The sequence below is a fragment of the Rhinolophus sinicus genome, chromosome 6, assembly GCF_057876585.1.
Source record: "Rhinolophus sinicus isolate RSI-liver-muscle chromosome 6, RSI-T2T, whole genome shotgun sequence".
Classification (NCBI taxonomy): Eukaryota; Metazoa; Chordata; class Mammalia; order Chiroptera; family Rhinolophidae; genus Rhinolophus; species Rhinolophus sinicus.
This window is the reverse complement of record NC_142506.1, coordinates 20678082-20691906: the sequence shown is the minus strand read 5'-3', so window position 1 is coordinate 20691906 and position 13825 is coordinate 20678082. Positions and strand designations below refer to the sequence as shown.

Sequence of the window (13825 nt, the reverse complement as noted above, 5' to 3'; positions counted from 1 at the left end):
TAAAAACTTAACATTTTAAAATTTATTATTTTTTTGCAATTAGATGAACAATAAGAAAATATATTAATTCATGGAATCTTAAATTTACAAAAATCTAAAACAGGTTGGAGGTAATATTGATAATTAAGAAAATGTATTCTTGAAGCAGAACTTCTCAGTTCCATTTCCATAACTTCACTTATTAGCCATGTGACTTTGGACAAGTAACGTGACTTTTTGTGGTTAGTTTTTCCTTCTTTTCACTGGGTATAATAGTACCTCCCTCACAGGGTTATATCGTGTACCCAGTAGATAATAGATGGCAGTTACTATGACTTTAAATTCCTTTTTAATATTATATGTTGAAAGTCTCTGTGTTCCTTTTAAATAAAAGCCAAGCCCCTTACTATATATAGTCCACCTCTCCCCTGCTTCACTTCCAACTTGACCTCTCATTTTGTCTTATTCTTGGTCATCCCGCTCCAGGCACACGTAACTCACGTTCAGGGCTTTCTTAGGTCTTTGTACTTGTTGACATATCTGCCTAGAAACCTCTACCCCCGATCTGAATGTGGTTGCCCCTTCATATAATTCAGGTATCAACTCAGGTGACACTTCCTCTGAAACAGAGATCCTGAGCAAACTAGCTATAGTAGCCCCACCTTCTGTACTATCTATCCCATTGCACTATTACAAGTTAATTTTAAATGCAGTTCTCTTATCTTGTGTTCATATTTTTATTTTCTGACTAGTCCCACTAAAAAGTTAGCTACATGTGGGCAGAAACTTTGTCTCATTCACTGTTTTCTTTATCCCCAGAGCATAAAACATTCCAGTGGGAAAAGAAAAAAATTAAACCTATGACCCAAACAATAATTTCAACAATAAATTAGTTCCAGTAGTGGAGTAAAAGGGAAGATAAGTCACCAAATAGAAATGAAGTTTCTACAACTTAATGCTGTACTCCACTTCTTGTAACTATATACGCATATAGTTACTACTTGTAACTACGCATATATAGTTACAAGAAGTGGAGTACAGCATTAGTAATAGAGGTAGTGGAAATGTAATGGCTGTGTGCGATGTCAGAGGGGTAGTAGACAACAGGGGACGGGGTTTATCACTGTGTGAGGGATATAAATGATAAATATTTGACTATTACATTGTTTTGTACACCTGAAACTAATCAAACAAAAAGAAAAAAAAAAAAAAAAAAGATCTTCCTCTAACTTTAGAAGAAGAAATGGTAATTTTTTTCTCACTTTACCCCCTTATACCCTCTAGGAAAGATAACTATGCCTTTATGGGTCACAGGGAAATTAACAACTAATCTGTGGTATATAAAGCACCTGGAAATATGCTTCATCTAGATCTTTATTTGGGTGAGTTTCAGATTTCTCAAGGGCAAGAATAACTGATAGCCATTATTTTTTATAAGAATGAAAGAGTGATCTGACTCAGGGAAGTAATTAATTCTGAGAGGCTGGAGGGATGGAAAAGCAGTGGGATACCCTAATGCAGTCAAGGTCTGGCCAAGTGTCACAAAGGTTTTATATTCAACCTGCAGAGCTGTCCACACCTCAATTGTCTAATCAAACTAGAGTTGACTGAGAAACTTATTTGGAAGAAAAAAGAATATCTCCACAGAAGATTAAAAAAGATTATTCTTGACGACTAAAGGACAAAGACTGAAGACATTTAATGTGCTGTAGAAAAATAAAGGAATGTGACATTCTCTTCTCTCAAGTATGGTGTAGCATTTTCATACCATATATATATATATATATATATATATATAAACTTATTTATTGTTGGAGGAAAGTGAGAGAGTCTCACTGTCTTCTTAGTATATATGGTAGAGCTAAAATTATTAATAATGAGTAATACAAGTGCTTTGCTTTCTAAGCACAAAAGGCTCTCTTGATTCCATGACATCATTAATCATGGAGGCATATATTAATACAATATTTTTGAACTTATTATTTTTTAGAATATCTGTTATAGCTATATTTTGTACTAGACACTGTAAGTTGTCATTTCAATAGCTCTTCTTTTTTTCTACCTCAACCAAAACAAAACAAAAAAACTGATTTTGTTCCCAGTAGTAATACAATTATATTAGACAGTACTTCATGATGATCTAATACTAAACCAATTATTTAATCTACCAAGTATTTTATTTTCCAATATGCCTTGCTGGAAAATTTAAGCATAACACACAGCCCAGTTTTAGACAAAGAGAGATAAGAGACGACTGACAGAGGATTTTTGCATTCCTGATAAAGGGAACCTATCTGGATGGTACCACCTGTTCCTATTTTCTCTCTACCTTAAATGTGCCCAGGGTTAAAGTATTCATCTTGTAGCCCTGTCACACAAACATGAGGACAGAAAGTGAACACTCTAGAGATACTACAGCAGAAAGAAAGGGTCAGGGCACTTACGGAGTAGGCTGAACAGTTGAATCAAGAACTACCCACCTTCTTTCTCTTCCTTTCCCTTATATGAGAAAAATACATTCTGGTTTAAGACATGGTTAGGCTTTTCCTTACTTGAGAACAAAAGCAGCATACAGCCACTGTTTCCACTAGTACATTTGTTATACTTCGTGACTATATAACAAATGAACAAACAAGACAGTTGAAATAAAATCCACCTTAAAGTCCTGTTCTAAAATATTTCTTCATTTTTATCTCAGCTAAATGAGATTCTGCCTGCCTAAAACTGAAAATAACAAGACAATAGCAAGTGTTATTAAGTCCACAAATTGAATAATAGAAAGATAGGTAGTAAATGTCATTAGATAAAGATGGTCATAAAAAGCCTGTTTTTGCTAAGACTAAAATTATGAGAAGCTAGGTAAATGGGATTAATTTGAATTGTATTATTTGCTTGAAAACTGCTTCCTATGTTTTTTTCTAATCTCTATCCCTTTCTTCATGCTATTCTCTTTCCTTGGAATACTCCCCACCATTCATTTCTGTGACCTACCAACACTACCTTTAATACTACCTAATTCATGAAACCTTACCTGATCTGCCTTAGCCAAATGTCCTCTCTCCTGTCTCTAATTCTCTCGAAGTGAATCCTGGGAACTCTTCTGCATCACCCAGGGTTCTCTCAGTCAGATGTTTCAGAAACAAAGCTGAAATAATCATATGGGAACATACTACAGGATGGCAGGGATGGAGTTGGACTTAGGAATACACAGAATTTCAAACACAAAAACACGACATTTTCCACTTTTTTCCCATATTTTAACCCCTTAGCAAATTGTCTCATGTTAGGACATGACTTGCTGCTTCTCAGAAGTTTGTGATATTTCCAGTCAAGATGGCAGAGTAGGTAAACACTGTGCTCACCACCTCTCAGACCACATCAATTACAACTATACAGAACAACCATCATTGAGAATCGCCTGAACACTAGCTGAACATAAGCCCTACAAATATAGACATACAGAAGAAGTCACCTCAAGACTAGTAGGAGAGTCAGAGATGTAGAATGGGCTAGTCACACACCTGTGTGTGACCATTTATTTTCGGGAGGGAATCTCTGCTGTGGAAGTCACTCCCTGAGGAGTGAGAGGTTCCAGCCCCTCTTCCTCCCAGGGTTCCAGTGCTGGGGAGAGCAGTCCCTATAATTTCTGGTTGTGAAAACCAGTGGAGCTTGTGGCTGAGTGAGATGGAGGGCACTCCTCCTAAGGGGCCCATGTACAGCTCTACTTGCTAATGGACTCACTTGATCTGAGTTACAGCACTGAGGGAGCAGCTTGAAAGGCACCAGGATATATGGGGAGGAACTGAATTGTCTATATTCAGGGTGAGGGCTAAAGAGGCAGCTTTCTTCCTGAAGGAATAGCTGGCAGAAGCAATTGTTTCTTTGTTGCACCCTCCCCATCCCTGCATGCAGATGCAAGCAGACATCATATTTGAGTCCCCATTAAACTAGCTATCACCTTTCCTCTGCCCCGCCCTGGTGACTACAAGACCCTACCACATCCAATGTTCTGGCACACCCAAGCTGCTTCCAGGGGTTTTTCAGCAGAACCTGTCTTAGCTCATGCTGTGGACTTTCCTAATATCTCTCAAAGTTTCAAAAAACCCAAACAAGCAGCATCTGGCTTTGGTGTATCCTGTACCTCTGGCTGAGAAGCCCTAACCCTGGCATGAGTGACAGCTGGCCTCAGATTGCAGATTGGCCTCTTGAGGCACCTTTAGTTCTGTGTGGGTGGCAGCCATCTGCAGATTGTTTTTTGGCTCATATGAGGTAGCCCTGGGCAGGGAAGAGGCTTAGGCTAAACTTGGCCTGCAGTAGGTTCCCTCCTAGGAGGTCCTGGGGCTTGGTGACCTGCTTGGTGACCAGATTCAGCCCGAGCTGGAGCATCACCAGGCTGCTTTCAAAATGACAAACACAAAGGGCAGACTGGGCAGACGCCAGAGCCCTGTTAAAGCAAACCCTGCTCTGTAGGGTTAGCCCTTACACCATAGCTCCTCCACTATAGTCACAGCCAGTTCTCACAACTAATCAGCCTGAGGGTCAATCTTTTCCATTGACTTGCAAATAGCAACCAAGGATCAAACACAGGATGGCACACACAACCCACATAAGGCACATACCTAGAGCATCTGTGTCTAGTGACAAGGGAGACTGCACCACTGGTTCCCACAGAAATCCTACTACATGAGGCCTCTCTACTAAGATAAGGATGCATAGCAGCCCTACATAACATAGAAACAAACACATGGAGGCAGCCACAATGGGGAGACACAAAAACATGTCCAAATAAAAGAACAAACGAAATATCTAGAAAAAGAACTAAACAAAATGGAGACAAGCAATCTACCAGATACAGATTTCCAAACACTGGTTATAAGGATGTTCGATGATTCAGAGAGAACTTCAACAAAGAGATAGGAAATGTAAAAATGGATATAGAAAATATCAAAAAGAACCAGTCAGGAATAAAGGATACAATAACTGAAATGAAGAATACATTAGAGGGACTCAACAATAGATTAAATGAAACAGGGGATCAAATCAGCAATTTACAAGATAAGGTGGCAGAAAACAGACAGAAGCAAAAAAAAAAAAAGCCCCCCCCCCCCAAAAAAAAAGAAGATTAGATTAAAGGGCCTCTGGAACAACATCAAAGGTACCAACATTAGCATCATAGGGGTACTAGACAGAGAAGAGAGGAAGGAATTAAAAATCTATTTGAAGAAATAATGATCGAAAAATCCCCTAACATGGTGAAGGAAATAGATATACAAACCCAAGAAGAGCAGAGTCTCAAACAAGATGAACCCAAAGAAGCCCACAACAAGACGCATCATAACTAAAATGCCAAAGGTTAAAGACAAAGAGAGAATCTTAAAAGCAGTTGGTTACCTACAAGGGAACTCCTATAAGACTGTCATCTGATTTCTCACCAGAAACTTTGCAGGCCAGAAGGGATTGGCATGAACTATTCTAAGTGATGAAAAGCAAGGACCTACAGCCAACATTACTCTACCAACCAAAGCTATCATTTAGAATTGAAGTACAGACAAAGAGCTTCCCAGACAAGAAAAAGCTTAAGAAGTTCATCACCACCAAACCAGTATTACAAGGAATCTTAGATGATTTTTTTTAAGACAAAAAAGAAAAAAAAAATCAAACATATGAATAATAAAATGACAATAACTACATATCAATAAACAATTACTTTAAATGTAAACGGACTAAATGTTCCAATCAAAAGATGGGGTGGCTGAATGGATAAGAAAACAAGACCCTTATGTATGCGTCTGCTGCCTACAAGAGACTCACTTCAAATCAAAAGTCACACACAGACTAAAATTAAAGAGACAGGAAAAGTATATTTCATGAAAATGAAAACAAACAAAAACAGCTGAGGTAGCAATACTTACACCAGACAAAATAGACTAAAACAAAGATTATAACAAGAGACCCCAGTAATCTCACTTCTATGTATTTCTCCAAAGAAACCCAAAACTGTACTTGGAGGAGACTTATGCATCTGTATGTTCATTGCAGCATTGTTTACAATCACTAAGATGTGGAGGCAGCCTGAGTGTCTGCTGATGGAAGGATGGATAAAGAGGAGGTGGTCCATGTATACAAGGGAGTATTGCTTGGCCATGGATAGAAATGGATTCTTGCCATTTGCTGTGCATGGATGGACCTAGAGGATATTGTGCTGAGTGGAGTATGTCAGACAGAGAAAGACAGATGCAATGTTGATTCACATATATGTGGAATCTGAAGAACAAGACAAATAAACAAACAAAATAGAAACAGACTGATAGATATAGAGAACATTTTGATAGTTACCAGATGGGAAGGGTTTTGGTGATGAGTGAAAAGGGGGAAGGAGTTAAGAATTACAAATTGGTTGTTATACAGTAGTCATGGGGAATGTAGGGTATAGCATAGGGAATATAGTCAATAATATTGTAATAACTATGTGTGCTGTCAGATGGGTACTAGACTTAACAGAGTGATAAATGGGAGGTGGGTTGGGAAGCAGGAGCAAAAAGTTGAAGGGATTAAGAAGTACAAATTGGTAGTTACAAAATACAAATGGGGATATAAAGTACAGCACAAAGAATATAGTCAATAATATGGTAATAACCATGCATAGTGCCAGGTGGGTACTGGACTAGTCAGGTGATCACTTCTTAAATTATATAAATGTCTGACCACTATGCTGTATACCTGAAATTAATATAAAATAATATTGAATGTGAAAATAAGTGTATAAAATTTCAGTAAATATAAAACGAAGTTAAAATGTTACTAAAAATAAAATAAATAAATTAGAAAGAAAAGAATTCTGTGACTATTTAAAATATGTGGCTTAATAGAATCTTCTTGTATGCCACAAAGGCATTTTATAAACTCAGTATTAAGACTACATGTTAATATACTAAGAATACGTAAAATGATGCAATTGAAATAAAACTGACTACAGGCATTATGAAGGGAGACGACCCACTTGAAGAACTATGCAGAATATGTTTGCAAAAGTGTATAGCCATAATACAGTGGGATAACTGTTATATTAGTTTTAGATATAAATGTTTAAAAGTAGGCTAACATTGGCTGAAGAAATCAGAGTAAGTGTCAGTCGGGAAACACCTACTGGAGATGGGAGAAAGCAGCCTGGGCACCAGTGCTATAGCTGGAAACCAAAATGTGTTTGTAGGATAAGAGTAAGCTGATTTCAAAGCTAGGAAATCTGTGGTTAACTATTCAGGTAATTGCAGTAGTAGAAAGGTTGCCATTGTAAAAATCAATAGTAAGACTTGGAAACAAATACAATTAACAACAGACATGTTACCACTTTCAGCCCCCATCCCCCGCCCCCACCCCAACAGAGGGGCTCAGAACACCGCTGTTGGTTTGGAAAAATCATAGGAGCATTGTCATGCATGGTCTCAGCTCCTGCTCCACCCACAAGAACACAGGACATGGTGAGGCCAAACAGGAACACCCAGGAGCCCTAGATAGGGGAGTCATACCACTATATTCTCACTGGCGACTGGGCTAGAGACACAGGAAACAGGAGCCACAGGATCCGCAACCCACTGTCTGCTTCTTTGTCGACCAACCTCACTTGCTAACTGCAATCCCAGCTTGTTAGCTCAGCCACCATCCGCTGCTAGTGGAGCCACAGCAGTTATATTAGTGGCCAATGGCTTACTGGTTACAGCTGACAGCCAAATAGCCACAGCTGATGGCCATCCAATCACAGTTGGTAGCCATTTACTACCCAAGCCAGCACCTTTCCACGTAAGGCCAAGAGCCTAGAAACTGCACTCCTGGCTCTGTCCCCATGAGCATTTACTTACCTGGTAGTATCTAGGGACACCTTGCAAGCAGGCTACAAATATTTTAGGACCAGGTCTGACTGAAATATGTTAGTTTCAGTTCTGAGACTGAAAAGCATTTATAGGTATACATCTGCCCTTTAAAAAAATAATTGCTTATACTTTCTTCCCAAATTTATAGCTTCCCATCTTCCTAAAAACATGCATTCAATAATGAACAACTAGAATCATTAAAAAAGAAGGGTGACTTCAATTATTTGCTTTTTATGGTTTCTCCTTTTTTGACATCCAACAGTGCATGCCAATGTCAATAAAGGCAATGATTTTCCTCATTCCAGACTCCTGAGAGCCCCATACAATTTAAAACCTAGGTTTGTCCTACAATGCCCAGTAACTTTACATTAATGATCTGAAATGCATAAAATTCAAATATCAGAAAAGCAAATCTAGATTTCTTCTATGAAACCCACTAACATTTTAGACTAGGATAAATGCAAACTGATGCATAAAAAAAGAAAGACCATTATGTAAACATTGAGCCATGACTTGAAAAAAATGTCAGCAATCTGTTAGAAATCAGGGAAACGAGAAGAGGAAAGCAGATTTAAAAATATTTGCCCTTCTGAGCAGATCACATCAATTATATTTGAGCAGTAATCTTCAACACCATTAGTTTTAGTCCATCACACAATAAAATCTGTCACACAATTTGCTTAGATTTTCATTTGTCTTTGGAAGGACTTAGAAGAAATCACATTGTGCACAACACTGAGAACCGAAAAATCGGTATTCGACATTCATTTTGTTAATTTATGTTTCCTTAAACCTAATGATGTAATAGTTCAAAAACAGGTAGAAAAAGCCTTGAAATAAACAGGGAGTAAGAATAATCTCTCAGCATTATGCACTGAGAGTCATTATACTCTCCTGTCTCCTACTTCTCATATCATCAAGAAAGAATATTTTTACAAATGATAAGTTGATTTCAATGCCCTTAAGGATCCCATGTATTAGCTTTAATGCTGTAACATTTTCAATTTTCCAATTTCTGTAATACTTTCCATTCTTCTGACTTATTGAAAATAATGTATAGGGGTCTTTAGATTTTTTTCGAATATTCTAACAGTAAAGTTTTCTGAATGTTGATACTTAATTTATGTTGCTACATTAAATGAGTATTTTAAACTTCTAAGATCTGATAGATTGTAAATTTATTAAATGCACAGCCAGTAACAGCCTCAAATTTACATGTGCTTTACTTTCTTAGTACAGTGTTTCATACAGAGTAGAAACTCAATAAGTATATCATTTGGATACAATTTATTGTTTATTGATGTAATTACTCTGTATCTTATATTATGTCATTGGTAAAATAAATTCATTTAATTCATATAACGATTGATGTAACTCATTTATCTATGGTTCTCAGTCTTTGAAATTCTACATGTGTAATCGTCAGAACAGCTGATAGGTATAATAAAATAGGTTAGTATGAATTTATTTTTAATAAGGCAAATCAACACAAATGCGGACAAAATAAACGCTTGGCTACTCTTTAATGTAAAATAACTTGAAACCATACATTTATCATCAATGGCTGACCAATTATAACTATTACATATGTATTGTGTGTGTTTTGCAACTACAGGTTGGAGCTCAAACATTGGATTTCCATCTATTAAAAAGTTCAACTGTATTTAAATATTGGATGGGGAGAATACTGCCGTTTTAAAAATACATAAATGAATAAGCTCACAGCCACAAATAATTTAACCTTTCTAAACCTTAGTTGTTGCAAATGTAAAATGACAATAGAATACCTCTAATTTATGGAGTTGTTTGGGTCAAAGAAAATTAGATATGTAGAAGGGAGTTGCAAACCACAAATTGATCAAATGTTGGTTTTAATTCACTTGGTGTACTGCAATTATTTAATAAATACTTAGCATCAGTGTTTGACATATTTATTCTTCCAAAATACTTACTAGTATAGACAAGTTGAAAGCCTTCATCTGTCCCTTCAGAATCAGAATTAAATTCTAGCCAGAGCTGATTTGAAGTACTACTAAGTGTCAGTCCTCGCATAGCTGCACCAGTAAAAGCACCTAATAGATGAGTCGTTTTATCTTTTCCATCATAAATCTGTAAAATACATTGATAATTAAATTGTAAATGTGCCAGTAATAACCAATTCAGATGATGTATTTATATCTACGAAAAAGAGGAAATTATTATATTCTTCCTAAATCAGTTTACTACATGTTTCCCAAGGACAATTATGCATACAGGTTAATTCTTACAAATACCAGGTTAAGGGTTACATTCCACATGTCTAATTGTTAAATTCCAAGGTCAGCAGAATCTAAGTAATACTCAAACTTATTTTATATAACTTTTTCTCTTATTATAAAAGCAGTGCTTTGTTTATGGCAGGCGATTCAAAATTGAGAATAGCTACGAAAGATTGGTTTCCAAGGTTGTTTGGTGGATTGTTTTTCTGCAACTTGCTCAAGGGGACCAAACACTTGTTTTTCTAATATCATGGTTAATATAAAATACAGTACTTATTTCTTTTGCAATTTCTATAATTAATCCATGTCCTCTAACTTATCTCATTCTTTTACATTTTTAAAAGATTGTTAGCAGAGTACTACATGCTTTCAGAAATGAATTTTAATATACAAAAGCAAAACTGATAAGCTCCCAAACATCTCTCCCTCATTCTCATTCTGAAGGTGCAATTTCCCATTGCACTCTAATTTGCTTTTCTTTTACCAATGCATTACAGACATCTCTTCAGGGCAGTAGGTATAGTCTTCTGTTTGAGCGCTGTGTAGTATTTCATACAGTGACATTACCACAACTTGCGAGTATCATTCCCATATTAATGAACTTGAGTTGTTTGCCACTAAAAGTAATGCTAAAATCAACTTTTTATATATAACCTCTTATTTTTTAGCACTTGGATTTCAATGAGATAGTTTTCAAAATATGCCATTTCTGGATTCAAATGTTCATAGATCTCCAGATTATTTTCCAAAATGTGTACAGTAATTAAACTGAAGGTTTACCAGCAATGCACATTACCATTCTTGTTTCCCTAAGGCATGCAGTTTCAATGCAGTAGTTATTACCACAACAGGATGAAAATTGTTTCTTGAGGGTCATGAAGCCTTAGATATCACAATGATTCATGGTCCCACAAAGATCAGCTGTATTTAACAAGTCTTATTCCATAGTTCTTAATTTCATGGAGTTGGGGCTTAGGGGCTCGTTAGGTGAGTAATAATGAATAGAAAAAGCTGAGAAATTCTGCTCAACTTCACTTGTCTTGACTGAAATTTACTTACTTACTTCCAACCTGACATTAGAGTAAAAATTATATCACTGAACTCCTAATCCAGTGATCTTGCCATGGCACTAGTGTTTCCCAAAAGTGAAGTGGTATTCATAACACTCATGTCACCTCAGAGATGATTTCTAGGTGGTACACAATGCAATTCATTATTATTATTTTTAATCTGCATGATATATTTTTAATAAGCTGCATGATATATTTAATTTAATAAGCTATTTAGAAAGTTTTCTATAACTTATAAAAAATCCTGTATAATTTTCTGTTTTTTTCCTTTCAAATTATCAGAATTTCATGTTGTTTAATTTAATAAAATGAATTGGAAAATTTCACCATATTTCTATCTACATTATTCAAATGAAATAAGGAGACTTTTGTATCTACAGAGTCAAGATTTTCTTCAACTCAGGGAAATGTTCTTGAGTTTTTATTTAATTATTCCCCTGTCTTTTTGACCTTTTTACTTTCCACCTGGAATGCCTGTTATTTGCATATTCAGTCTCCAAAGCTGTATTGCAATTCTCTTGTATTTTCTCTTCTGAAATTTATTTTTCTTCTGTATTATAAATAATCTTCTACTCGATTTCCACTCTAACAACTACATTTTCAGCAGTGACTAATCTCTTTTTAGGTCTCCTAATAAAATCCTAAATTTTAAAATCATTGGCCAAATTCTAGAAATTCTCTCTCTCTTTCTCTCTCTCTCTCTCTCTCTCTCTCTCTCTCTCATTGAATTATCTTAAGATTTCTTAAAACTTAAAAAAAATATTTTCAAATATATCTTTTAACACTTTCATAGTTCAAATTTAATGAATAGCACCTGTTATTATGTATTTAACTTGGTCTTTCTTCCCTCTGGTTATGGAAGTACCTTAAGTATGTGCTTATTTATCTTTAGCTATTTATAGTTTTACACAATCTTTTTATTGATACAAGTTCAAATGTTACAAAGACAATAAAGATTTCATTTAACAATAACAGTTTTATTTAACATGTTCTACAAATATAGTTTTTGTTCAGGACCTCTTCTAACCACATTACCCATTACTTTTTCTGCACAGAAATTCCTAAATCTCCAATACCCAGGCCCTTCCTGCTCTTTCTCTGAGGGAATCTCAGCCTCATATGCCCCCTTTATGCTCCACCACCTTATTTACTTGTATTGCAACAGAGAGGGTGGGAAAATAAGAGGGAGAAAGAGAGGAAGTGAGACTCTTAAACTCAAGCAAACATGTTTATTGAATTGATAATAGCAAACATCTTCCTGGTCACATTTTATTAAAGGTCTTTCTGTCAGAAAAAAAAAAAAAAATGTGTGCTGACTATTTAAAAAATATTGGAGTACTAGCTAGAGAGCTGTATGTATGAACAAATTTCTAAAATTATACTGGAATACCTTGAACCTGTGGTGGAATCTAACAAGTTAGAATAACTTAACAAATAAGTTATTGTACAAATAAGTTTCTGCTTTAGATTTCAGTAAGAATTTATTTGTCTTCAAAAGACTGAACCAAATGTTGAGGTTTGTTAGCTCAGGAATTTTTTTTTGTTTGTTTGATTACATATAATTCAACTCTTCACTTAAGAAAAAACATTAATCAGGGATAAATCAGACACAAGAAAACATTGCTTATCAGAAAACAACTTTTGTGTCTATGAGTTTCAAATGTTCAATATTCTCAGAAGTGTACTTCTGAATATACTTGTTTTATGATTACATCTGATATAGTTTATAAATCCTATAATTAGAGCTACACATTCACAACCAAATTATTTAAATAGCAGATCTAGTGGATCTTTTTTGTGGTTAATTGTTGTCAAAGAATATTTTCCTTTTATTTCCTTCACTTCTCACTAACATGTAACTCGATTCCTATGTTTTAAATATAAATAAGTGTTCTTGGATTCAACTAGTTCTGCTTTCTTGTGTGGATATATTGTGAGAAATCTGTCTTTCAAAAATAGCCAAATAAAAAGGAAAATATAAACTAAACAACTACTTGATATAACTGAGTAAATAAAAACTGGTTGTTGAAATTTGTTTTTATTATTTTTTAAGTCTCTCCTAATCTCTCCTAACTTGTTTTCTCAAATTTTCAGCGATAATTTTTTTTCTCAAATTTTCAGCGATAATTTTTTTTCTCAAATTTTCAGTGATAATGAAAAAAAAGGTTAATGATAGCAGAAACCATTACTTTATTCCATACATATAAATCATTTCGATATATAACAATGTAAAAACTAACAAAATAATTCAACACATGTTTATTTCCATGCATTATGTTAGGTGCTGGGACTAAGATTTAAAAACAAAAAATAAGACGTCATTTTTACCCAAAGGAAGAAAGAAAAAAAAATCCAATGTTGTCTGTTATAAGAGAGACATATTTGTATTGTCTTCCTTTAAATAAAGTTTAAGAAATAATTTTAAGAATAATCCCTGAACGAAAAGGAACGAAGAGCTAATACTAAAACAAATAAACAAACAAACGAACAAAAATTATCCTAAGTCCAGCTGGGGGATCTAATTAAGCATCAATATTCACTACAGTTTATTTAACAATGTAGAGTCAGAAGGTAGAAAACAAATAGTATAGAAGCACCACTATCATAATAATCAAAATAAAATGAAGCATGATCATTCAACTGTGAATTT

General features: G+C 35.1%; 1 protein-coding gene across 5 annotated transcripts in view; it reads right to left on the bottom strand.

The window, feature by feature from the left end:
- Window positions 1-13825, bottom strand: part of CSMD3 (CUB and Sushi multiple domains 3) — a 1092836-nt gene that overhangs the window by 313608 nt on the left and 765403 nt on the right. For all 5 annotated transcript variants that reach the window (XM_088798979.1, XM_088798980.1, XM_088798981.1 and 2 more), the window contains one exon: window positions 9800-9956. In XM_088798979.1, coding sequence (XP_088655105.1) covers window positions 9800-9956 — 157 coding nt within the window. The remainder of the gene's footprint in view (window positions 1-9799; window positions 9957-13825) is intronic.